The sequence below is a fragment of the Zootoca vivipara genome, chromosome 7 (genome assembly GCF_965207765.1).
Source record: "Zootoca vivipara chromosome 7, rZooViv2.hap1.1, whole genome shotgun sequence".
Lineage (NCBI taxonomy): Eukaryota > Metazoa > Chordata > Lepidosauria > Squamata > Lacertidae > Zootoca > Zootoca vivipara.
The window spans coordinates 16,862,681-16,888,800 of NC_142590.1; the positions used below are offsets into that span (position 1 = coordinate 16,862,681).

The 26,120-nt window shown below is 41.5% G+C and overlaps 1 protein-coding gene across 1 annotated transcript; it reads left to right on the forward strand.

The window, feature by feature from the left end:
- The first annotated feature begins 5,026 nt into the window (after window positions 1-5,026).
- SLC25A24 (solute carrier family 25 member 24) lies at window positions 5,027-25,676 on the forward strand. Its single transcript, XM_035123355.3, has 10 exons — window positions 5,027-5,380; window positions 9,102-9,228; window positions 9,842-9,929; window positions 11,124-11,235; window positions 13,229-13,387; window positions 14,852-15,001; window positions 17,618-17,725; window positions 18,535-18,702; window positions 21,525-21,675; window positions 22,208-25,676. The coding sequence occupies exons 1-10, from the start codon at window positions 5,195-5,197 to the stop codon at window positions 22,384-22,386; spliced, it is 1,428 nt and encodes a 475-aa protein (XP_034979246.1). The 5' UTR covers window positions 5,027-5,194; the 3' UTR covers window positions 22,387-25,676.
- Window positions 25,677-26,120: the final 444 nt, after the last annotated feature.

Consider the following 26,120-nt stretch of genomic DNA (forward strand, 5'->3'; position numbering starts at 1 on the left):
GCCTGGATGGCCCTTGTGGTCTCTTCCAACTCTATGATTCTAAGAATGCTTAATTTCTGGTGGATTGTGGCCGTTAGATGAGCACAACTGAGAATCGCAGCAAAATGTTGCAGTGCGAAATGCTCCTGCTCAGTTTCAGTCAACCAGCCTTGCCCTTTTCTAGAAATCACGCGATTCCATTCCCCCCCTTCCCTCTTGTTTTCAATTCCTCAAGACCAAGAGCCAGCCAGCATTCTGTGGGTCCTGAGCATACCCCTGTTTGGCAGCCAATGATATTATGTGCCCCATCTACCGTACTTGGAGGAAACATTAAGTCTATAGGGATTTTGAGCTTTTTGAGCTTCTCCTAGCTGGTACCTGCTCTCAGATAGGGGAGAAGTTTTTTTTACACTTTAACTTGTTACTGCCACTTTAAACACCAATATGGCTTTTAGGGAGCAATTAGTTACCCTATTAAAACTCTTCTACCAGATCAACCTCATATTTATTCCACGCCAGTTAAGCCTTACCAGTGCTGTAACTGAGGACTTTAGTTATAGCCTGTTTTGATCCCTATCAACTTATTGAAGTACAGTACAGATCCGTTTAGCATTCTAAACTGCCTCTCATTTCTTCTTCCTTAATATTGTAAACACGTTCTTCTCCATGTCTTTTTACTCTAAGCCAAGTGATTCAGCTGCCCCAGCAAGTCTTCTGGCCACCAAGCTACACTTCATTTCCCCCCGATCTTCTTTCAGAGTTCTCTTCCTTGGCTGTCTTCTTCTTTTGGTTATCTTGCTGGTGGTTGCTGGTATCCATCTCCAACTAACACAGACTGATTTTGACTGAATAGCACCCAGCTATATATTCACTTCTTGTGCCCCACCTAGTTGAGCACCAGCCAATCACACTGCCTAACTAAGAATTCTAAACCTGTAACCACCAATCAGAATATGCATAGGTTCTAGCCTTTGTTTTGCATATTGAGTGTTCTAGCTCCAACCTCTCTCCTCAACTGTCAGTTAAGGACCCCAGTGACAGTTAAACCAACTTTCACCTGACCAGACAGAAGTCTTCAAACAACGGCCATTACAATGCAAACAACTGACTATATTACACAGTACCCCAGTACCCATTAAAACACATTTTAAATAAGCAGGGTTTATTCACAGTGCTAAAAAGAAATTTCAGAAATGCAGTATATCTGTGATTGGGCAGAAGCATATCGAGCGCACAACAAAAGTGACAGGAGCTTGTCCTCTTAATAGCTCAGATCTTATTTCATGCAGATATGTATTTCTCCCCCAAGTTTGTAGATATTTAAAAAAAATTACCCTGCCAAGGCAAAGGAAGTCCACTTTTATATTATACCCATATTGTAGGGGTGGGTGCTGGGTGCTGCAGCTGAGAGAAGATGGATAACATCAGGGGTAGCTAATGTGCCCTCCCTTCAGGGCTTTTGAACCATAACGTCCATCATGATGATTGCTGGGAATGGAAGTTTTAGCCCACAACATCAGATTGGCTACCCTGCAGTCTTATCAACCCTATATTGCTATATCCATAGTATGGGTTTGGGGTGAGCTGATAGAGGACAGTATGTGACAACACTCCTGCAATGTAGTCCAATGTTGTTATGCAGTCTACTGGTGTGCTGAGTTTTCTAGAGAAATGCACTGGGTGGGGTGTGAAGCTGATTATAACACCAGCACACAGATAGGTGGGGGTGATCAATGCCTTTTCCCACCCATGGGAGAAAACAGGACCTCTAGGGGTGTGTGGGTGTGAGAATTCTGATTGCAAGAACACCTCAAAGTGTCACTTCTCCTTCCTTAGTACTGTTTCAGCAACCAATTTCATCGCCTCTGCCTGCCTTTCCCATAAAAAACAGCAACCCTGAAACCACCACAGGCAGGTTTGAGACTGTGGTTTGTTAAACAGCGCTTGAAAGTGCTTTAGCAGAAGTAGTCTGCACTGCACCCCTCTGCACATGGATGGATGGCCTCATCCTGCCACTGCTCTTGGCCAGGCAGCTGCAGGGGTTGGCCTGTCCCGTCTAGGAGACTAGAACAGCAATGGGAACTGTTTGCTATGGAAGCAGGTGGGAAAGTCTTCTTTGATCAGCTGCAGGCACACGGTGACTGAAAGCTTGGGTGGTCAAAACTGAGTAGTGGGAAATGGGGAAGTACTTGCTCCGCTTGCTTCCCATTAGTCATCCCTGAGCCTACAAGAAGCAGGAAGAGACAAGCTCAACTAGGAGTAAGCGAAACTCTTCATGCACTTAAGGTACTTTATTCTCTTTTGCAAATACCCAGGTCTCCCATACTGTGTAAGTCTTCAAATGTCATGATATGTGACTTTAAGCAGTACTTGTGGGCAAACACAGAAGGGAATACACAGATGTCTTGTAGGAGTGTGTGCACATAAACATCACATACTATGGCCTTGGTCCTGTATACCTGAAGGAGCATCTCCACCCCCATCATTCAGTCCGGACACTGAGATCCAGCACCGAGGGCCTTCTGGCAGTTCCCTCATTGTGAGAATTGAGGTTACAGGGAACCAGACAGAGGGCCTTCTCGGTAGTGGTACCCGCCCTGTGGAACGCCCTCCCAGCAGATGTCAAGGCAATAAGCAACTATTTTACTTTTAGAAGACAACTGAAGGCGGCCCTGTTTAGGGAAGTTTTTAATGTTTGATGCTGTACTGTTTTTAATATTCGGTTGGAAGCCGCCCAGAGTATCTGGGGAAACGCAGCCAGATGGGTGGGGTATAAATAATAAATAATAAATAATAATAATAATAATAATTATTATTATTACTGCGCGGTTTCAAGTTTTCCTTAGGAAAAAACCCAAATATAGTTTTAACTTACATGTGCATGCACATCTGCAAATCTTGTGAGTTGGTTTGTTGTTGGGGGTGGAGAAGGAGGCCCATTAGAGCCTCTGGCAAATCAGTATATTGCAGCCTAACCCACCTCATAATATGGTTATAAAGAATGATGAGAAGGATTCATAGCTGCCAAGTTTTCCCTTTTCTTGCGAGGAAGCCTATTCAGCATAAGGGAAAATCCCTTAAAAAAGGGATAACTTGGCAGCTATGGAAGTAATGGAAATTAATTGTACAATTTTATTGAGAATAAGCCCCACTGTAAGGCTGGCTTCTGAGTACAGTAAGCTTAAAATTAGGCTATAAAGCATTTTGCATGCAGATATTTTTTACGTGGAACAGCTATTACACCTACCGGTATATAAAGTGTAGATTACAAGCAACTCCACTGAAGTTCATTCCATTTAAAACTAAAAACACCACCAGGATTCATTTCAGCACTTGCTTGCATGACTAGGCACACCCAAAAGCTTAATTATGCACACCGACAAGTTTGGTTTTTACTGACAAGGAATTACAGGGTGTACTGCATGCACACCCTATGCACATTGTTTTGTAAAGTACTGTGCACAGAATGATGTGTGCCCAGTGTGCAAGCAATACCTTCCTACATATATTGGAGAGAACTAGAACTTCAAGATTTCAGGGATGAGTATAGCTGGGTAGTAAGTTTATGAATGGTAGTTAAAGTTTGTGTTGCCAATGCTGAATGTTAAAATGATTTACATAATGACTTTAAATCATAATTATCAAGGTGGTAATAACACAATAACTAAGACTACTCACTAGAACACATTAAATACTGTTACAAGTATAAACATCTACATCTGCCAAATCTTTGGAACAAACATGGAAGGCGAGGATGAACAGCTATATTTTTACAGGCCATATGGTTGATGCCTGCAGCATATCCCAGGTACATGTATATAGAATTGCAGTGTTGTTTACATAAATAATCCACTCCAAACTTTCTACTACTGCCATAAATAGGATGATGAACCCTACTCACTTCTGACAGAATGCTCATGGTACATGACAAGTATTATTAGTATTATTATTAATTTGTAAAGTGTTCTTCATCAGAAGATCACAGGATGGTTCACAACATAAAAATAAAACACGAGAACACAAAATACACAGTAAAACAAACAAACAAACAAACAAACAGAAACAAATCAATAACACCCCCAAACACATTTAAAAGCCTTTAGAATGTTAATCAGCTAAAGGCCTGATTATAGAGAAATGTTTTTGCCTGGCACCTAAAGATATGTAATGAAGGCATCAGGCAAACCTCCCTGGGGAGAGCATTCCACAAACAGTGAGCTACTGCAGATAAGGCGCATTCTTGTGTGGACACCTCTGAACCTCGCATGAAGAAGGGCCTCAGATGATGATCACAGGTTCTGGGTTGGTTCATGTGGGGAGAGGTGGTCCTTGAGGTATTGCCATCCTGAGCCGTTCAAAGTTTCATAGGTCAAATTGGGCCCAGAAACTAATTGACAGCCAGTGCAATCTGCCTGGGATCAGGGTGTTATGCTCAACCGTCTCTACACTCAACAGGTGCAGGTTTCTTCATCACTGCATTTTCATGTGTGTGTGTTGTGAGGGGAGTAGTTTTGACCTGTGGAACGGTTAAGTCCCACCTGGAAGCCCTCTAAGGTTGCAGCTGGCTGGACTAGATAACTCTCTTCCCATACTACAATCCTATGGTTCTACGTGGCTCACTAGGAAGCGTTTTTAGGATCACAATCTCTGAATGCAACCACGGGCGTATTTCTTTTTTGGGGGGGGCAGAGTGGCAGGTCAGCAAAGCCCTATTATGCGCGGTTGGATCGACGCCCGAGTAAACGAGCTCAGGATCGGGCGTCTCAAACAGCAGCATAACCCGGGCCCCTTCCACGCCGATCAGGTGCAAGCAGGAACTTAGTCACTACTGTAACTTCCAGCTCGTCTGCCTGGGCGCAGATCTCCTCCGCCGTCCAAACCCAGCTCCTTCCTTTCTTCAGTGGGGAGGAAAAGAAGACCTAAGTCCCACCCAGGCCGTGACCATGCAAGGCCAGGGCGCCCAATGAGAAGGAGTAACCCGCTCTTCGCCTCCTTGCTCCCTCCTTGGGCGTTGGCTCTTGCGTGCCATTGCTTAACGTTTCTTTTCGCTCCTCCCCAAAGTGGGAAGGTTGCAGCTGTGTTTTTTTCCTCCTCCTCCGTTTTCTTCTAGTAACGCTCACCAAATTGCGGGGTCTTCTGCTTCTTTACTCTGCCCCGCTTCCCTTCGTTTCTTCTGCGCCCCCTCCCCCCGGACACATTTCCTCTCTCCTGCATCATGTTTCGCTTCTGGAGAAGCTCCTTTGCGCTCCCGGAGGCTGCCTGCGAAGCGCCCGACAGGAACCCGCGGTACGAAAACCTCTTCCAGAAGCTGGACCGCGATGGGGACGGTCGCGTGGACATCGCCGAGCTGCAATCCGGACTCAAGGCTCTGGGCATCCCCCTGGGAGATGACGCGGAGAAGGTGGGTGCGAGGCTTGGCACCGGCTGAACCCTGGAGGGCGCGAGGGAAGGCGGGCCGAAGCCAGTTCCAGCATTGCAAGCTGTAGTCTAGGATATCTTAAAGGATTTAACCGAGTGGTTTGATGAGGCAAAATAGTGCAAATAGTAAATTACCGTTTTTATTATTACAGTATTTATTCGATTTTAAAACCACCTCTTTTCTGAAAGAAGGAACTTCCTTTTATACATTCCAGCCTGCCTGAGTCAGTGCAGCATGGACTATTGACCTAAAAGTCTGTATCCGTTTGCCATTCATGGCTAAGGGCCTATCTGGTCTGCATCTGAATAGGCCTGTATGGCTTCATGCCCACTGAAGGGGTTTGTGTGCACTACGGTGCTGTTCTGTCAGAAGTTACAACACGAACTACATTGACTGCACTGCCACAAAATTACCACGTTGAGGTTATGCCGTGGTAAGAAGGTTGCAGTTCTGAGCATCTGCATTGCCTAAGGTAATTTGCTGTCTAAGGTGATGTCGTTGAGGTGGGAGTCAACGAGACCAAGAGTTGTTTTCAACACTGGTGATGGGGCATCACACCTACCGGTAAGGGCAACGGCTTAAATTGCTTTGCACTCAAGGTAGCTGCCTCCAGGGGCGAACTTTGCTAATATAGCGCCCTGAGCAAGGACAAAATTTGCTCCCTGCCCAATATTTCTTATTTTTGTACTCTACTCTTCTTCCTCTTGCCTTCCATTCTGTGCATGCTGTCAAGTGCATTACATCACAGTTGTGTCAACTCAAACACCCGTCTGACCAGGGCCTAACTTTGAGTAGGTACCTGTAGAAATATAGGGATGATAAGAATGATTATTATTTTACACCCCGCCAGCTTGATGCCCTGTGCAAGGGAACCACCCACACTGCCTTAAATTTGGTGCTGTTGCCTCACGCTCCTCAGCATATTTAGGAAGGACATTAAAAGCTCTTAATAGACTGGTACTACCTCCTCCCATATTCCTAAAAGTATCTTTTTAGTGGTGGCTGATGAGTGTGGTTTTTGCCATTTTCACATTTGGGGCCAGGAACTTTCCCATGGAATGTCCACCTGCCCTCCTTCCTCCAGGCCTTTTGCAGTGCTGTGAAGACTTATCCCCCGCCCCCAGAAAATTCTAGAAGACCTATGAAGTTAATGTTCTTGTTGACTTGTTTTAATTTGTTCCCATTACCGTTTTTTGCTTTTGTTTTTATTTTAAAAATCATTCCTGTAAGCTACTTTGGACACTTGTGTTGTGGCAATTTTACACATTACATATACAGTACAGGTACTCTATGTGACAGGCTACTGATCTAAGAATAAAAGGAACATGCCTGCCAGAATTGTCTGTGGGAGAGCATTGATGTCCTCATATTTCAGGAGCTATGTACAGGGGTGACAGCACTAATGATGGCCCAATGCGTTCTGCTTGAGGCAGAAAAGCCAAATGTTGTTCCCACATGGTGGTGAGACTATAATAATAAAGAATGAAGTAAAAAACAATTTGCTGCCCTTCAATGATATTCCCTGGCCTCCTGCCTTACGGTGAAATGGACCTGTTTCTTTAGGGAAGACGGTTACTTTGAACTCCATAATCACTATGAATCTTGCATTCCTAGAACTTGTGTTAGCAAACCTGTTGTACTGCCCTTGACAAAAATGTATCTGCAGTATTCTCATGGTTAGTATAATAGCAACAAGTGCACAAGCTACGAGAGTACACATGTATGGATGTCTGGGAAGTAGGGTTGAATCTAGATATTTATGCCCATGTAGAAGATATTTCTGTTTTAAAGCACATAAATACATTACAAACAGATGCTCACAACCAACTGGAATGAGACCCGAACAAAAAAACCTTATAATGATCAATACTTTTTGGGGGGCAGGGGGTTAATCTCTGTCTATGTATCTCTAAGTCATTGTTCAGTGATGTTCTTCATAAAATAGAATTCCTGATGCCACTGTGATTAGTTGCACATCATTTGTATGTCGCTAAGTATCTCATTTGGCTAATTAATACTTGTATTTGAACCTTTTTTTAGGGTTTGCTTTTGTGGCTTATTAACATGAAGCAGCAGCTCATATTTATAGAAACAATAACATTCTCTGCATATTATTTTGAGCTATTCATGTATTATAGCTATCTGCATAGGTAGTAATGACTGCATTAAAGCTATCTGTGCACAGCAGGCTTCCTCAAACTTGGCCCTCCAGATGTTTTTGGCCTACAACTCCCATGATCCCTAGCTAGCAGGACCAGTGGTCAGGGATGATGGGAATTGTAGTCTCAAAACATCTGGAGGGCCGAGTTTGAGGAAGCCTGGTGTACGAGGTTAGCCATTTAAGCTGGTGGCGGCAATTGCCACTTAAAGCGGCAGTGCATTCCATAAGACATAGTTGTGTGAAGAGGTATTCGCTTATGGATTTCTGCAGCCTGCTGCCAATTAACTTCTGAACGTGACCTACTTCTTCATATTTAATGAATTTTGTTGTTTTGTTTACATGGTATCGTATTTAAGGTTAATTTTTGCTAAATAAGTACTTTACCAAGAAAGAATGTCAGAGAGCTGCCCAAGTTCCTTTCCAGGGACTGCTACATTTAAGTAGAGACCATATCTAGGCCTGCTTATTTTTTGAATCATTTAGAAATTTTCTTGCAGCCCAGTTCTATTGAGAGGTAGACAGCAGAGTATGCTGGGACGCTGTAATTGGTTTTTTCCCCCATGTTAGATTTTTGTCTATTTATTCTTTAGCACAGGTATTCCACCAGAGTAGCCAGAGGCGGAGAATGTTATTATCAACTATCAAGACAGATCAGATCAGCTTTGCATTGCATTTTGGCTGCTTTTTCCTCTTGCGTACAGTATGAGATATAATAATAATAATAATAATAATAATAATAATAATAATAACAATTTTATTGTTTATATCCTTCCTATTTGCTTCCAGCAAAATAAAAAATAAAATAAAATGTCAGACATTAAAAATAACAGTCTTATGTTTCTCATAATGCTCTAATGAGGTTGTGTAGCCCAGTACAGTGGTGCCTCGGGTTACAGACGCTTCAGGTTACAGATAATTCAGGTTACAGACTCTGCTAACCCAGAAATAGTACCTCAGGTTAAGAACTTTGCTTCAGGATGAGAACAGAAATCATGCTCTGGCGGCAGCAGGAGGCCCCATTAGCTAAAGTGGCCTATCAGGTTAAGAACAGTTTCAGGTTAAGAACGGACCTCCGGAACGAATTAAGTTCTTAACCCGAGGTACCACTGTAGATAGAATGCCATGAGGGAATTTGGCAGGGACAAACAGATGCAGAATGCAGGCAAGATATTGGGTCTTCTTCCATGGTAAAACACATCAGAATACATTTGGAGCAGTTCCTATGAAAATATACATGCAGAAAGTGTTATTCCAGTTAAATAGGATATAAGGATACCCCACTGTAGGCTGGAATGCAGCTTTTGTAATGTTTCAGTAGTAAGATTCCATATACCATGTCCAAGAAGAGAACACTGTTTAGCTAATTTAGTTACTGTACTGCATTTAATTGTCCACATTTCCAGGAAATGTATATAATTCTATTAACTGAAAGTACAGAAATGATTTGTGCAGAAAAGGAGAAACCTCTCTCTTCGAATGCATTTTTGAAATACTATAAGCACCATTACTAATTCTTCTTCAATATGCCTTTTTTAAAAACAGAAAATTTTCAGAGCTGGAGATACTAACCAAGATGGCCGGCTGGACTTTGATGAATTTACACGGTATCTTAAAGACCATGAGAAGAAAATGAAATTAGCGTTTAAAAGTCTGGACAAAAACAATGATGGTAGGACCCGATTTTCCACCATATCTATTGTGTTAAGATACACAAAGGAGTCTATTTCTTTCAAGTCAATCAAAATTTCTCAGCGCAACATAGAAATAAAATGTAAGCATTAATTACGTAATTATGTAAAGAAATCAGCATTAAAAATGAAAACATGGCATTAACAAGAAAGTGTCACAATACAATATGTAATTAACATTTTCAATAGATTTACATTAAAGAACGAAAACTGTCAATGAGCTGGTTTGGAAAGCCATTGTGTAACAAACCAATATATGAATCAGCTTTTTCCAAGTAGCTGCAGTTTGCTGTCTCCTCTGAACCAACTTCCCCACATAGGAACATGGGAAACTGCTTTATACAGAATCAGACATTGGTCCATCTAGCTGGACCTTGTACCTAGTATTTTTAATGCTCTTTTTTCTGGTGTACATCTTTATATTTGTTTGTTTGTATACTGACCTACTCCCCGTTCCCAAATCCCTGGTGCTCTTCTCTTGACTATCTGTAATAACATGCAAATATTTAAAAATCTGTAAGGTCCGAGTCAAGTGACCTGGAGCTGTAGAGCCCTTCAGCTCATTTGTCTTTTCTCTCCCTTCCTCTTATAAAGGAGTAATTGACGCCTCAGAAATTGTTCAGTCCCTCAAGATCTTGGGTATAGATATTTCAGAAAAACAAGCAACGAGGATTCTACAAAGGTCAGCACTTGCTATTATTTTAAATTGAGTAGCATTAAGGCCAGGAAGGGGACAGGGAAGGCTCTCCTGAGCATCCCCTCTTCTCCTACAGTGTTGAGCCAATATTTGGGTAGTGCCAACACCCTCAGGTAGGGAGAGAAATCCATTCCTGCGGGAGGTGTGCTGGGCTTACAGATGTGAATCAATTCTGGTAGCTCAGTCTTCTTTCTTAGCCTTGACTGGGCAAACGGGGAATGGTAGGACGTCGGGAGACAATATTATCTCTGATATCATGAAAGATGCCTGCTTGTTGTTCCTTGAAGTCCCTCCCAACTCTATAATTCTATTATTCTATGAAAAAACACATGTAGGGGAGAAATGTGCCTTTCCAAACTTTGTGACCTAGCTAATTTGCAGGACACCACAGAGTTGGCGCTGGCTGTTAACATGTGAGGACAAACAACAAAATGCTAGGAAGTTGGGGCACATCATAACAGGATTCAACTCTGCTTGGAACATCGACCTGGTGGCCCTGTTGGGGTTTGTAGTAGTGGGGTTGGGAGGGACTTTAGATTGATGGAAAGCAGAAATGCCACGTCCCCCCTGCTGAGATCTCATCTCACTGGGATATGTAACTATTTCCCAGCCTCTCTCTTTGCTTGGTGACAAGTGAGTCTTGCTGATATAATCTTTTACACTATTTTCTAGAAGCATAACTTAGGTTGACAAGGTAAACCATGGCTTCTCTGTGGCTGTCTTTGCATACTATATTATGGTTTATCCTGAAAGCTGGAACAAGCCCAAGTAAGCCTCATCTTTTTGTACACAAATATACAAGCTGTAAACTCATTGAATACCACTAGAAGCTTAAGTAGTTGTTCTATGTCAGGCATGTCCAACAGGTAAATTGTGATCTAATGGTAGATCACTGGGTGTCTGTGGTAGATCACTGGTAGATCACTGGCTCCCCCCAAAGAAACTGAACAACTGTGGCTCCCCTAAAAAAAAGCTCAACATTTTACCACCTCCCTGAAAAAAGCTCAACTTCTTTGACCTGAACCCCAAAAACGGTGGTAGATCACTGCCAGTTTTTAACTCCATGAGTAGATTGCAGTCTCTATGATTTAACAAAGCAAAGCTTCACAATGCATGGCTAGAAGATGGTTTGTTTTGAATATTGCATAGAATTCTGATTATATCATTTTGAATTTTTAGCATTGATGCTGACGGGACAATGTCAGTGGACTGGAATGAATGGCGGGACCATTTCTTATTTAATCCTGCTACAGACATTCAAGGAATCATTCGATACTGGAAACATTCTACAGTGAGTATGCATTACATTTTTTTATGGTAGTCATAGTGCAGACAAATTTGAGCAGGATTTACTAATGAGTTGCGTTAGCAGAAGTGCATGTTAGGGGTATGCTTTGGTCCCACCGGTCTTAGGCTGCTACTGCAACCCTTAAACTGCAGTGGCTCTGCTACTGTTAAGATTATGGCTCTATGTATGCTTATTGTAGGAAGGGGGGATCCCATTGAAGTCAGTGAAAATGGTTACTTGGTAAATATGTTTATTTTAGAACATCCTTTTAAAGAGGTCTCCTATTTTGGAGCAAGATCAAAATATAGAGAGTTTGGGGCTAGTGGCAGCAACCCTCTTTTGGAAGAGCATAGAAGAATTATTCTTAGAACATGCCAAACCTTGTATAGAAGTGGGTGCTTGTGTTTGGAATACCGAGGAGAAAAGGTTTAGCTAATAATCCAAAGAGTCTTGAAAATAGGTTTGTTTATAATAAACTCTTGCAAATGTAAATTCACATTTCCATTCTGAATTCTGGATTCTCAGTTTGTAATTCACTGTTTAAAAGTATGGCTGTCAAGCTGAATTCAGTTTGTTTTCATCCCGTTTCTGATAGAGTTAGAATCAGAGTTTAAGAGCAGCTGCATTTTGAATTGACAGGGTGTCTAAAAGACGAGTAAAATCTGAGAGAATATTGATATTTAAAATTAAAATACCAGTATTATTGATAGACTATGACTGTAGCTTAAATACGTTTTAAAAGCATACATACATTATAAGCCCATTACTACTTCAGTTTATTGGAGATGTCTTTTGAGGCCTGCTGAATTATATCATAAAATAGATTTTTATATAGATCATGGTGCCAAAATGTAATCTAGTTAATGAATTATGAAGAGGAAAGTCTATATTTAAGCTACTTATATAGAAAATTGTTGTCTTTTTTTCTTAAGTAATTTTATCAAAGATTCATCCCTTTTAACCATGTGAATGGCCACCATAGTAGCAAATTTCCTGTTGGTTCATCCCATAGAACTGCTGCAGCATTTCAAAGCCCACAAACATCTAGGCAGAACCATTGCCCTGGTTTTCACAACTCAACTGTTGCATAGCAGTAACAATTCCATGATAAGAACTTGTGCAAACTGGCTGTGTTCATGGGGTTGCATAATTTTTAATGTTATAGTAGCATTCTATTGGGGGGGGGAACCCAGTGCTACTGCATTGTTTAAAGCAGGGAGTAAAGAAAATCTGGAGGCCCTTCAGGCAAAGGTTTATTTTGAATATAGACTACTTTACACCGCAGATGGTCAAAAAGCAGTTTGCACTACAATAAGTAAGACAAGAATGTGGTGTTTAAAACAGACAAAAAACACAGGTAACCAAATTCTGTAAATAGGCGTAGTACAACTTGGTTAACCTGCCTACTGGAATTGAAAGGATTGTGTTTTACACATGTAAAAATACCAATATGCTATATTTGAATCATGCAATCTGGTAGAAGGGGTGTGTGAACTAATGATAGATTTTCCAAACTTGCAAAGCAAGATGGGTGTCTCTTATTTTTTTTTAAATTAACATAATAAGTCAATGGAGATAAAAATACCGTACTTGGATGAATTACAAGTAACTGGACTGATAATCTTTTTAGGAAGTTGTCAAAAGGTTAATCTTGGTAATCCTTAAAAGCTGCCGGGAAGAAAGTCAAACTGTGCTTTGTAGCCATTAGGATTTCAGCACTGTGTCTGGAAAGCGTCGCTCAGCCCCATGCCATGTCTCTTTTGCAGAAGTATAGGAGGCAGAAATTTACTATCATTTTTAATGATGATGGCGCGGTTTTTGAAATGGTGGGTTTTTAGACTGCACGGTTTCAGATGTAGTCAGGAAAAAATACATATGCTTCCTTTATCTTCTGCTTGGAATTGCCCTTGCGTGAGTTCTGTAACAATGAGGGCTCTTTGTTGGAAGGCAAGGCTGTTGGATGTTGATCTAACTCTTTTGCTTTGCATCTTAACAGGTATTGGACATTGGAGACAGTTTGACTATCCCAGACGAATTCACAGAAGAGGAGAAAAAGACTGGGCAGTGGTGGAGACAGCTTTTGTCAGGAGCGGTTGCTGGTGCAGTATCTCGAACGGGAACAGCACCACTGGACCGCCTTAAAGTCATGATGCAGGTGGGTTCTTTAAAGCCTAGCTCCTAGGATCCATATCCAGACATGCTGTGCCCAAAGGGTTGAACACACCTGGTGCGATTTTTAATTTTGAAGAGCAGGCAGCCATGTTGAATCAAAAAAGATTTGGGGAAGTGCCTGCTCTTTCCATAGTAATTTGCCCCGTGTGCTGCTGTTTGAGTCCTATAAACGCAAGGCCTTCTGGGACAGGGCTGACAAGTTTTGTGCCTCTTTGGCCTATTGGGTATCTTCTCTTGCCCTTCCTAAGAAATAAAATTGAATCAGAGTTACCAGCTGTTTTTGAGAGAAGCTCCATGCATAAAGAGGTTATTTATAGGAACCTATTTTTAGAGAGCCCACGAGTGCTAGTCATTATGTAAATGGGAAATGCATTTGTTGCAATAGGTTGCTAACTCAAATATAACATGAATATATGCAGGAAGGACTTAATAATTGACTGGGGCTTTCAGTGAAAGCCTGTATGTTTCTGCTCAAAGATAAGTCCTGTTGACTGGAGTAGGTAAGTGTGATAGGAGTGCAGCTTTAGGTCTGTGTCTGGAATCTTTTCTTCTCACTTCAGCATTAGGATGTTGGACGCATCTTGCTGCTGATTCTCTATGGGTTGTTTCTATTCTGCTAGCAAAACCGAACTACCCCCCCCTATGCCCGCCAAATGTGTTCTGGAGAATCCCCCAGAACTGCAACATTGGATCCTGCCCTAAATGCAGTGCCATTACTTGACTGCTAGATCTGTACAGTAAAAATCATTTAAGCAGTGCATGTCCTCATCACATGTAATGCCAAGAAGACTTGGCATTATAGAATGCAATCTGTTCCTGGAAAAAAAAACCACACATTTGGAGGCAATGTAATATCTGCAGTGTATTTTTATGGACATGCAGTTGTATTTATTTTTGAACTTCCTTAGTCTCATACCATATATTATAGTAGCATTTTGTTCTTGGTTTTTAACTCAAGGCAGCTCAGGCTGTATATTAGTGGATTGAGGGCGGGACTAGGAGAGGCTGGTTAACCCTTTCCCCACCAGCTATTTCCTCCTCAAAATCTCCCTCCTCACCAGCTGCATTTTGATCTGTAGGGTGAAAGTTCTACATTCCAACTGAGAAACTATTTTAAAGAGGACAGCTTTGAACTGAAAAATTACAGGAAGGGAAAGGGTTAGGAAGCTTTTCCTTCTTTTCCTTCGCTATTTAAGATATAGCTTGCCGCAGGCTGATCCAGGATTTAAAAAATGCAGAGGAATTTGACTTTGCTTAACGTGTTGTTTAGGCCTTAACTCGTCTTTCAGGTGTAAGCCACGAAAAGTAACAGCTAGCATAGAATTTGGAATGGCTTCTTCCTTAAAGGGTTTGCACACTTCTGTTTAGACAGAAAAAAAAGTGTTAAACTGTCAATTCAGCTTTCTATGTGTATCAAACAATTATGTTTTCTCTTCCTTTGCTAAAGGTCCACGGCTCAAAGGGAAAAATGAACATAAAAGGTGGCTTGCAGCAGATGGTTAAAGAAGGAGGCGTCCGTTCGCTTTGGAGAGGAAATGGTGTCAATGTTGTTAAAATCGCACCTGAAACAGCTATTAAGTTCTGGGCGTATGAACGGGTAAGATGTTAAATTAAGGTGATTGGCATGAAATAAATGAAGGAAAGCCAGCTGAGCACACAGGAAGTTCAGTTTGTGCAATGTATGAAGTTGTTTTGTTTTTCTTTCTTTCTTACCTTTGAGAAAGAAAAAATCTTGAATGATTTAAATTTGATTTCAAAGGCACTTTAAAACGTTCACCACCACATACAGTATTGGATTTTAGCCTTGTCACCTCAGCTCTACTTCAGCATTTGTATGGCAAAATGCTTGATTACCCTACCCTGCACTTCACAGCTAGGATTCTTCTAAGGTCAGAATTAACTGAGCTGTAGTAAGATGGGCCTCACCATGGATTTCAGTGTTATATTTACCTCTGAATCAGCTTTAGTAGGTTATATAACATCCTAATCCTCCTGCAGGAGAAAGTGCCTCCTGAGATGGAACTTTAGCTCTCCTCCTCCTCCTTTTACCAGTGTTCCCCTTGAATTGGAAAGTTCTGAAAGCTAAATAATAAAAATGTGCTTTAAAAAGTCGCATAGATATCCTGCCCTTCCTCCAAGTCACACAGGATGACGCACACACAGGGTAGACCCATTTTATCTGTGTGACAATATTACAAAGTCAGTTCAGTTGAGAGTGACTTGCTTGGGGTTCATCCTGCATGTTTCATACCTAAATGGGGATTTCAACTTTGTGCAGTAAACTTAGGGTACAACTCACTACACTGGCTTGAAAATTGAACTAGAAATGCTGTGTTTCCCAAAGGTATCTTAAAAACAAACAAACAAACAAACAAACAAACAAACAAACTGAAAATACCGTATTTTTCTCTCCATAAGATGCACCTGACCATAAGGCACTTAGTTTTTAGAGGCGGAAAACAAGAAAAAAAATATTCTGAATCAATGCCGCTGTTGGTGGCAGAGTGAGGGGCAGCCCACTTTTGGACTGCTTGTGCCTCCCCCACCCCTCTGCTGCTGTCGGCAGTGGCGGAGGGGAGGGAGCAGCCCGATTTTGGGCTGCTTGTCCCTCCGCCGCCGCTGGGAGCCATGGCTCCGGCGGCAGAGGCATCCCTGCACTTGAGGGATCCCGCTGTCGTCCAGTGCCTTTGTCGTCCAGTGCCTTTTTAGGAGGGGAAAAGTGCATCTTATGGAGCGAAAAATACGGTATAATATATTTTCTGACGCATGTTGAAAACAGGAAGAAAGTGGCTGAAGTCTTGAGCTTTGTTATTCTGGGTCAGATAAAAAACCGATGTCTGTTGATGGCAAAGTTCCTTGGTCTGTGCGGAGCTATCTGCTACAAGCTCTGAATGAATCTAATGGCCAATGTCTTAACACAAACATTTTAAATTAGTGGTTAAGGATTTAATCTACATATTTCAAAGGCTTTACATCTATTATTTACCATGTTCTATCTTATAGAGTTTAATTTTAAGCTGCTTTTATTTACATGTTCTCTATTGCTGTACTGTATATGTCCGTATCATTTGACCGTAATTAATCGATTCTGATTCTGCCTGCTACATGAGGGAGGGGGGAATTAACGTGGCATTAGAAAAATGCTGAGGTCCAGAGAGGAAGAAATATGGAAATAAAGATTCTTGTCAGGCCTCTTAATCAGGATGTGAGCCCAGTTTCTCAGTTGAAATGACAGACCAGTGAATAAGGTGCTGATTCAGCCATCAGCTCTGCTTCAGATGGGTGACTCTTTTTTACGAGATTTTAAATAATAATAAGAAAGAGTGGCACGTGCATTTTTCATATAAGCATTTGCAATCTTATTTATTTGTGGGTTGTTTTTTTTAAAATACAGTGGTACCTCTACTTACGAATTTAATGCATTCCAAACGCACATTTGTAAGTAGAAAAAATTTGTAAGTCGAATCCCATAGGAATGCATTGGGAGAAAAAATTCGTAAGTAGAAAAAATCCTATCTAAACCGCATCCAAGATGGCGGACGGAGCTCCATTCGTAAGTAGAAACATTCGTAAGTAGAGTTATTCGTAAGTAGAGGTACCACTGTATATATAAACAGATTAAAAATAGTTGCAAAACTGCTCTGGAGTGCTGAAGGAGGTGGCTTAGTGATATCACAGGTGCCAGCAAGTCAATCTCCTTCATGGATCACTGCCTTGTCGTTGCTACTATAACATACAGAGCAGGTATCTTCAGAGCCTGGTCCTGGAAAGGGAAAGTGTTTTTCACCTGTGCTTCTGGAATTGGAACTGGGATAGCTCAATTGGAAGAACAATTGTTGTGCTGCTATAAAAAACATTACAACCGTCTTCACCCATTAAGAGGCAGAGATCAAAAATCTCCAGGATAGGATGCTCTGTAACTGTGGAGGAGACGACTGAGAGTGTCTCTCTTCACGTCCTCAGCTGGGTGATGGTTGGCATTGTCAAAAAGATCTCAGCGGCAGCCTGTCATAGAGATTTGCACAAGGGATGGAGACATAATTGTGGCAACAGTGAGCTGCCTATGTGCAGGACTTTGGCATGTAGACCAGCAACTCCTTCCACAAACTAACATGTCTTGTGTTCTTGATACTGCTAAGCGGTTCTGTTAGTTGCTTGTGACTATATGGGGAAGAATGTGACCTTTTCTATCACTGTGTGTTTTAATATTCAGTATAAGAAGATGTTCGTTGATGAAGGGGGAAAGGTCGGCACTGCTGAAAGGTTTATATCTGGTTCCCTGGCTGGAGCGACTGCACAGACTTCTATTTATCCCATGGAGGTCAGTTCTGGATTGACATGCTCTGTTTGTGAACATGCACCATCTATCCTTTTTCTGAGAAGCGACTTTTTTTGTAGATAGTGTGGTCAACACTTTGGTCAGCAGTCTGCAAACTTCTTTAAAAATTATTTCCAAATGTTTGAACTGAGGTGAGTGCTGTTTTAAGCCTGTTGCTTCAGAGCGATTCTAGATAATTGGCAGAATGCACACTTCACATCCATGAAGGCTCAGGTTCAATCCCCAGCATTTCCAATTAAAGCATCTTGGGTATCAGAACTGGGAGTGTCACCTGCTTGAGACCATAGAGATTTTTCTAGTGGGATTAAGAAGGATCGAGGAAGATGGAGCATTAGTCTGAATTAGTATGCAATGGGTCTCTGTTATCAGAGGCCCCAGAAAACCTTAGCAGCTAAGAGCAGTGGCAGACTTGGGTACTATGGTGCCCTGTGTGAGCCCAAAATTTGGCACTCCCCACCTCCACCCCAGTTCTCATGCTCCCTTCCCAAAGGCAGGTAAGTAGGCACCTAGATTTCAGAAGGAGACACAAGGGCTTAGGCAGGGTCCCAGAGCCCTCACACCTCCTTCCCAAAGCCCAGTGCCTCATTTACCAAGCTTTGAGTCAGCACCCCCTTGGTTTATGCCCATTGTGTGTGCACCACGTCCATAGCCCTAAATCCACCCCTGCTAGGAATACCTTTTACCAACTGGTGAGACAGCTGTGTGCATGCACGCATACTCTTAAGAGAGAGAATAGCAGATTTTAGTAATGCAGTATTTTGATTAACTTCAACAGTTTTTCTCCACCTTAGGTATTAAAGACCAGACTGGCTGTGGGTAAAACAGGGCAATATGCTGGAATGTTTGACTGTGCAAAGAAGATCTTAAAAGGAGAAGGCGTGAAGGCTTTTTACAAAGGTTATATTCCCAATATTTTGGGCATCATTCCTTATGCTGGCATAGATCTGGCTGTTTATGAGGTGAGTGGAGTTCACTGGCATATCTCATGACAATATAACTACAGTGGTACCTCTGGTTACGAATGCTTCAGGTTACGAGCTCCGCTAACCCAGAAGTAGCTGCTCCTGGTTGCAAACTTTGCACCAGGATGCGAACGGAAATCGTGCACTGGAGGCGTGCACGCAGTGGGAGGCCCCATTAGCGAAAGCGCTCCTCAGGATAAGAACGGTTTTAGTTTAAGAACGGACCTCTAGAACAAATTAAGTCTGTAACCAGAGGTACCACTTAAAGGAGCATTGTGTGGTAGACCTAGATTGAGGAAGGAGACCCAGGTTTGCATGTCTGCTTAATTATACAGTAAAGCTAATTTGGCTACCTTGTTCCAGGTATTGCCTCTCTGATCTGGTTGTTGTGTAGATGAAGTGGACTAATCCCTGTGTGTACTACCCTGAGCTCATTGGACAAAAGGCAGGTTATAAATGGAATTAAATTGTGATTAATAAAACACTCTCTGAGGTTCCATTCTCCATTCTCTGGAGTAGCTCAACACATTCCTGGAAGGATGACTCCCAAGTGACTACTTTGCCAGTTGGTGCCAAGCATAACCAGATATTTGTGTGTTACATAACCTCAATAATCCCTGAACCTTCAGCATAATTTTATGTATTTTAAATGTTGCATTGGTGTAGTTGTTGTTTCACTACTTACTACTTGGGTATTAATTAGCCTAGTGAATCCTGGAGTCAGGCTATTAGCCATTTTAAAAACGTATTTACACCTGAATCTGTTGTTACCTTCACTATATGCATTAAATCTTTTTCTGAATGACTGTTCCTGCAGGGACATAGGTCTATTGATGTGTGACCATTCTCTGCCACAACCCTCTTAAGAACTGATTCAGACATGCAGAACAATATGTGATATAGCCCTTTCTGAACTCTTAACAGAGGGGCTTCATGTCTGACTGGGTTCCTCATCTAAAGACTCATTGCATATGGCAAAACGGAAGAAATGTTTTAGCTTAGTTTCCCCCCCTGAGCAGGCTAGTTTTTTTTATATTCAGGAAGTTTTAAAAAGGTGTGGTAGCATTCAAACATGCACTCTCCCACCTGTAGTTTGAAGTACAATCTAGGAAGGATTGCAACAAGTGCTATTTCTAGCTATTTTAACTCACTTTAATATGCCTAGAAACCAGACAAACAAGTATTATTTGCTGAGATAACAATTGGCCTGCAAAGTGATACAAGTGAGCCTGTAGGGTGTAATGTAGATTGACTGCTGAGTAGCTATCTAAACGTTTGCTGTTTCTGCTTTTCCAGCAAGCAGAGATCTCAGCACGGCAAAATCATGCATTTTTAATTTTGTAATGAAAGAATGAAGTCGCTGAAGCAGAATTATTTAGCGAGTCTAACTGCAAAAAGTAATTCCTCCTCCTTTTGGTGTCAATACTATAGCCAGGTTCACATGATCACATTCTGGGTTAATGAGCCAAGCTATACATGAATTGTGTGCATGCATTTCCTTTACTGCCAATTCACTCGTCCCTTCTTGAGTGGCAAAACAAACCAGATCTGCCATTGTTAGCCATTGTTTCCTGCTTACATGCAATCCTGGTAAACGATGGCCAGTGGTTTCCAAACAAGGGTAGTATATCTTGTAAATATTTGGGTTATGTATTTCAGTCCTTAGACTTTTTTCAAACCCTTCTAACGTGCACATGGATGCACACAGGCACGATATCTGCCAATGTTGGGTTGGGGTTTGCATTTAGTGGGGACAGGAAGAGACTGTTTGGTGCATGGGATATTAAGGTAAGTGGGCGAAGTTGAAGGATGTGTGGAATAGTGGGGTGCTGTTTGGGAAGTTTTAACAGCTGGGAGAGTGTAGAGAGGGATTAGCTTGGTGAGAATAGGTGTAGGAGACTGCTTATTCTAATCCATTAATCTCAGACACCAGTTTATATAAGGAACAATGAAAACAAACCAATACTAAACACACTGGCTGTTGTTAGCCCTGGGTAACTCAGTGAAACCCACACTTACGGGTTTTGAACAGTGCTGTTAGCACAGTGAGACCCTGACAAAGCTACTTTGCAAAGTGAGGTCTACTCCACAAAAGCTTATGCCACAGTAAATGTGTAGGTTTTTAAGGTGTTAGCAAACAGACTAACTAGAAATAGTTCTCTAACACTGCTGCCTTTCTGAGGTTCATGCTATGTTACTTAGCCCCACAGCTGCTGTCATTTATAAAGCAGCCCCCTCTCATTATAACTGCAATTCATTAATCTTAACACATTTAAGCATGCCTCATGCTGAAATAATTTTGTACTGCTGTTTTCTGCATTTGCTACCTGTCAGCCATCTATTATGCCAACTCTGCTTTCTTGTTCTGTAACACCCTACACCAGCTTCACTAACAAGTGTACTTAAGTCTAATTTCTCTCCCATCTACATAACTGATTTTATTTTTTTTACAGGTGACAATTAACGTGTTCCATAGCTTCCCAATGCTTATGAAACCCCTTATTACTTCATTCATTACGCCACAGGCATAACTCTAAAATCTTACAACTAATTTAGGCTGCAATCCTTAACCCCACTTACCCAGGAGTAAGTCTCACTGAATTCAGTAGGAGTTACCTCTGACTGGACATGGTTAGGATTGTGTTGTCAGGTTGGAAAGAGATTAAAGGCGGTCCTACCTCTCATGGACCAATATGCACTTGTAAAATATGCTGATAGTGAGTTTAGGAATTTGCCTGACATGTTTCTCATGTGAATACTTGGCCATTGTGTTTTTTTGAGGTAAAGTTCAATTAACTGCATCAATGTTCTCTTGGCAGGCTTTGAAGAAGAACTGGCTAGAAAAATATGCAACAGACTCTGCCAACCCTGGTGTACTTGTATTGCTGGCATGTGGTACCGCGTCCAGTACATGTGGCCAGTTAGCCAGTTATCCTCTTGCCCTCATCCGCACTCGAATGCAGGCTCAAGGTGAGTTTTGGTGTCTGTGGTAAAGGAGCTTGTTCGCCTGTGTTGAACAAGCTACCAAGGCTTTAATACTTTAGGTGCTGTTGCCCACTAAGGGTTTGGCCACATTTCCCTCTTTTTCTTGGTAGGTTCTTCTCTAGACTACCTGCTATCAGCAATTACTTTACTTCCCAGAATTAAGCCACCCTTTTAAAATACACCAGACCAGCTTTTGCCAACATAATGCCCTCCGTAAGTTTTGGACTAGAATTCTCATGAGCCCCAATCAGTATGACTGTGCTGGTTGCAGCTGATGGGAGCTGTAAATTGAAACACCTGGAGGACACCGCATTGGCAAAAGCTGCTCGAGGCAAATGCCTGGTTCACACAATAAGCATGTGAGGCAGTGAACCTCTTTCTGGAATGTTGATGCTTCCGAAGGATTGATTGCATGAAAAATACATTCTGTTTTTTGTTAACTTCAGAATCCTTTTTAAATGATACTTTTAAGTAATATGTGTCTCTTTCTTTCTCCTTTTTTTAACCTCTTCCATAGCCATGGTAGAAAGTGGCCCTCAATTATCCATGGTCGGTCTCTTCCAAAGGATCATTGCTAAGGAGGGAGTCCTGGGACTGTACAGGGGCATAGCTCCTAACTTCATGAAGGTGCTCCCTGCTGTCAGCATAAGTTACGTGGTATATGAAAAGATGAAGGAGAACTTGGGAATAGCATGAGAGGAAAGGAGGGGAGAAAAACAGAGCTTTATTACAGAATATGCACACCTGATGAAACCACATTGGATGCTCAATTTATTCATGTTTACAATTGGATTCAAGTCTTCTCTGCACAGATCTTGTGGGGATCTCTTCAAGGAAGCAGAAGAAGACCCACTTTCCTGAAACAGCTGTAAGCCAGGGATCTTTTTTAAAAACACCAAATCTGACAACCTCAGGTTCCCAAATCTTAACAATGAAGAAATATTCGATTGCTAGCCAAGCTGAGTGATGCAAGATCTTAAAGAATGAATCTCTAGTCAATGTAGTTTTCTGATTTTTCTAAAATATATTTTACTGAGCTAAATATATATTTTAATGCATCAGATCCTGCATTATTAGGATTTGTATTTGGTCGGTCAGTGGATTGTCCATATCAAAAATATAACTCTACTTTCGTTTATATTCTGCAGTAGGGAAATTGGGTTATTAAAATATTGTTAAATTTTTGTTTTTATTTTATAAAATTTAAAAAGACACGGGCAAAAATGCAGAGACAAACAGAATGCCACAGTGCTGTTCCTGAATACATTAGATTCCCTTGCTGACTTAAAATATTAAGGAACAACTTAGTCTTGACTAAGTCCCATTTTAAAAACATTGGGAGCTATTAGTCACGGCCAGGTAAAGTCTTGTTTTTCTTTCAGTGGGAACTTTGTCGTGACTGACATTGGCAGGAGAAGTTCTCGGCAGATCATATGCATTGGTCAATGGATTAGAAATGAATGCAAATTTTAAGTGTCTCATGGCATTTTGAGTGCTCTGGGCTACTGTCCATGTAACTTGTAAATGTTTGTACCAAAAGCCCAGAGCATTGTTTGATGTTCTTGTTTGATTGCTGCAGAAAGCTTGCCTTTAGGGAAAGCCATAGCACCTTTTAAGAACAGTGTGCAGTTTCAGGATTGTTACTTTTGGTGTTTTAAACTGATTCTTCATTATCTCTTCCGTGTCTTGGAATGCGTCAACCATTAAGTCTTTGGCCCTATGCAGGTATTACTACTAAGGAAGTGCAATGTTTTCCTGCTGGCAACACCGGCTGATTATGTGAAGGTTGAAAAACGCAATTCAAAAGAAGAGCAGTAGTGCGATTACTTGTGCAGCCTTACAGCAACCACAGATTTTCCATTAGTATTTTTGGAGGTCAGACCTGGCCTCCTTGATGGAACGCTGCTCATTTTTTAAATAGTGGAGACAACTGATAATGGAAAACTCCCTGTCTTTTCTCAGCACCCAAATCAAATAACTGAGTAGGCTGGCTGAGAAAAACCAGTTCACCATGGCAATAAAGAACTTTGCCATCCAGTTACCAACATTGCAATCCTAAGTCTATTTATTTAGGAATAAGTCCCTCTAGGTTCAGTAGGACTTGCTATCTAGTAATGGCATTTAGGATCACAGCTTAAATCAGTAGAACGTCTGTAAATAAATGCATGGCAAGCTTATCGGTCAGGCCGGGCATGCAAGAGCAGATTGCTGAGAAGACTCTTCCTGCATGCCTTCCTTGCAAGATCTTTTAATGTACAAACATCTTATTAAATGGATCCTCAGTCCATTTCAGAGTATATTTCAGTTATCTGTAAAATTAATGTTTGCTGCTGCTACATGTCGAACACGTCATTAAAATCACGTCAATTGCAGATGTTCCCCACCGTCATAGACGCAGATCTGCTTCTTCGAGGTCCGCTTAGTCTCTTTTTTATAAAACTTGAGCATGACAGGATGGCATGGGAAATTGCACTAAAGTGAATAATCTGTTTTTTTGGTCTTTGAAGCTTCCAACACCAGTTCTAAGAGGTAGATGTGGTGTGGGAGGCAATGCTTCTCTTGAACAACCCATCCTCTGAGCATATACAAAGGACCTAATCCAGTGTCAATTGGAGGAGTCAGTAGGGGTCAATTCCTTTACGACATTGCATGACTAGAGAGGTCAGTGATTACTGCTGTTGTACATCCAGGAAGGTGGCAACTATTTCCATGATCATTCATGGCTGTACTTCTTCTCAGCAACCATTATCACAGAGATGGTTGCAGTTCCCCACTATATAACCCAGTTCATGCTAGCTTTTCTTGATTGTGTTCAGTTGGAGCAATTTGGTAGCGTGAACTGTCCCTAGAAATAGCCTGAACCACGTCACCACCATTGTCCTCCCTTCCTTGATTTGTATCAGGCACCCCCAAACTGTGGCCCTCCAGATGTTTTGGCCTACAACTCCCATGATCCCTAGCTAACAGGGTCGGGGAAGATGGGAATTGTAGTCCAAAACATATGGAGGGCCGAAGTTTGGGGATGCCTGATTTGTATTCCTTTTACCAGCTTCTCAATGTTAGTAGGATGGCTTTGTAAGCTTGTACTAGGCGCACTTTCTTTTGCATTAGCATTATGTTGATTTATGGAACCATAAAGATAGAGGAAGTGGTTTTCTTTTCCTTCATAATGCTACCTATTCTCTGTTTTAGTCAGATAACCCCAGCCTCGTCTAGCCCCTCAAATATTTCACAAATGGGCCGGGGGATCCAACCATATCTTTTGACTGGTTTGAGATGCTGATGTGAACTCCAAATAATGTAGCCCACCATGGAGAACCCATATTTGCACTTTTTGAGTAGCAATCCATTTTTCAATTGTTTGCTATTCAGAATGCCTTCATTAATGAACTTTTTGATGTAACTATGGGCACAATCTAAAAATCATGTTGTTGTAGTGAAGCTTTGGTAGGTGGTTTCCAGTAGATTGTGCTCATTCTTTATTAATGGCAGGGTGTGGTTTTTTTAGGTTGCAGATCTGTCCCATGCTAGAAACCTTCACTCTTTTTGCACTTGATCATAACCAAAGAATTAATTCAGCAGAAGCACTCTGTAATCTTGTATTGCATACTGTTATGCATTTGCCTGTTGTAAATGTGATTTTCTAAATCATATTTTAAAACAAAACAAAACAAAACAAAAAACAACCAACTGTAAGCTATACTATGTATGCCTATATTGTACGTATGTAATTTTAAGGTGACATGACAAGTATGTGAACTAGTCTCAGTCATTTTTTTCATATAAGTGCACTTATGAGAATGTTGGTGATGGTGTTTTATTTTCTTTTGTTGGGAGAATGTATGATATGGTGCAGATCTGATTCCTTTATTTTGTGCCTAAAAAGAACAAGGTTCTAATTGTATTTTCTTGGGTGACTTACTTGGTGAATGCTTTTTATAACCTTTAAATTGATCTGTTTATAATAAACAATGTTTTGTAATGCAGTTGTGAAGTTGCTTTCTAACTGGTTGGAAATGTATTTACTTGTTATATTTATACCTTTCCTTTCTTTTGTGGAACCCAAGACAGTGTATGTATGTATGTATGTATGTATGCATGCATGCATGCATGTATGTATGTATGTATTGGCATTTTGGGGGGACACGGACGGTGCTGTGGTCTAAACCACTGCACCTCTTGGGCTTGCTGATCAGAAGGTTGGCAGTTTGAATCCCCATGACAGGGTGAGCTCCTGTTGTGTTGTCCCAGCTCCTGCCAATCTAGCAGTTCGAAAGCACACCAGTGCAAGTAGAGAAATAGGTACCGCTGCTGAGGGAAGGTAAATGGTGTTTCTGTGTGCTCTGGTTTCCCTCAGTGTTCTGTTGCACCAGAAGTCATGCTGGCCACATGGCCCGGAAAGCTGTCTGTGGACAAATGCCAGCTCCCTC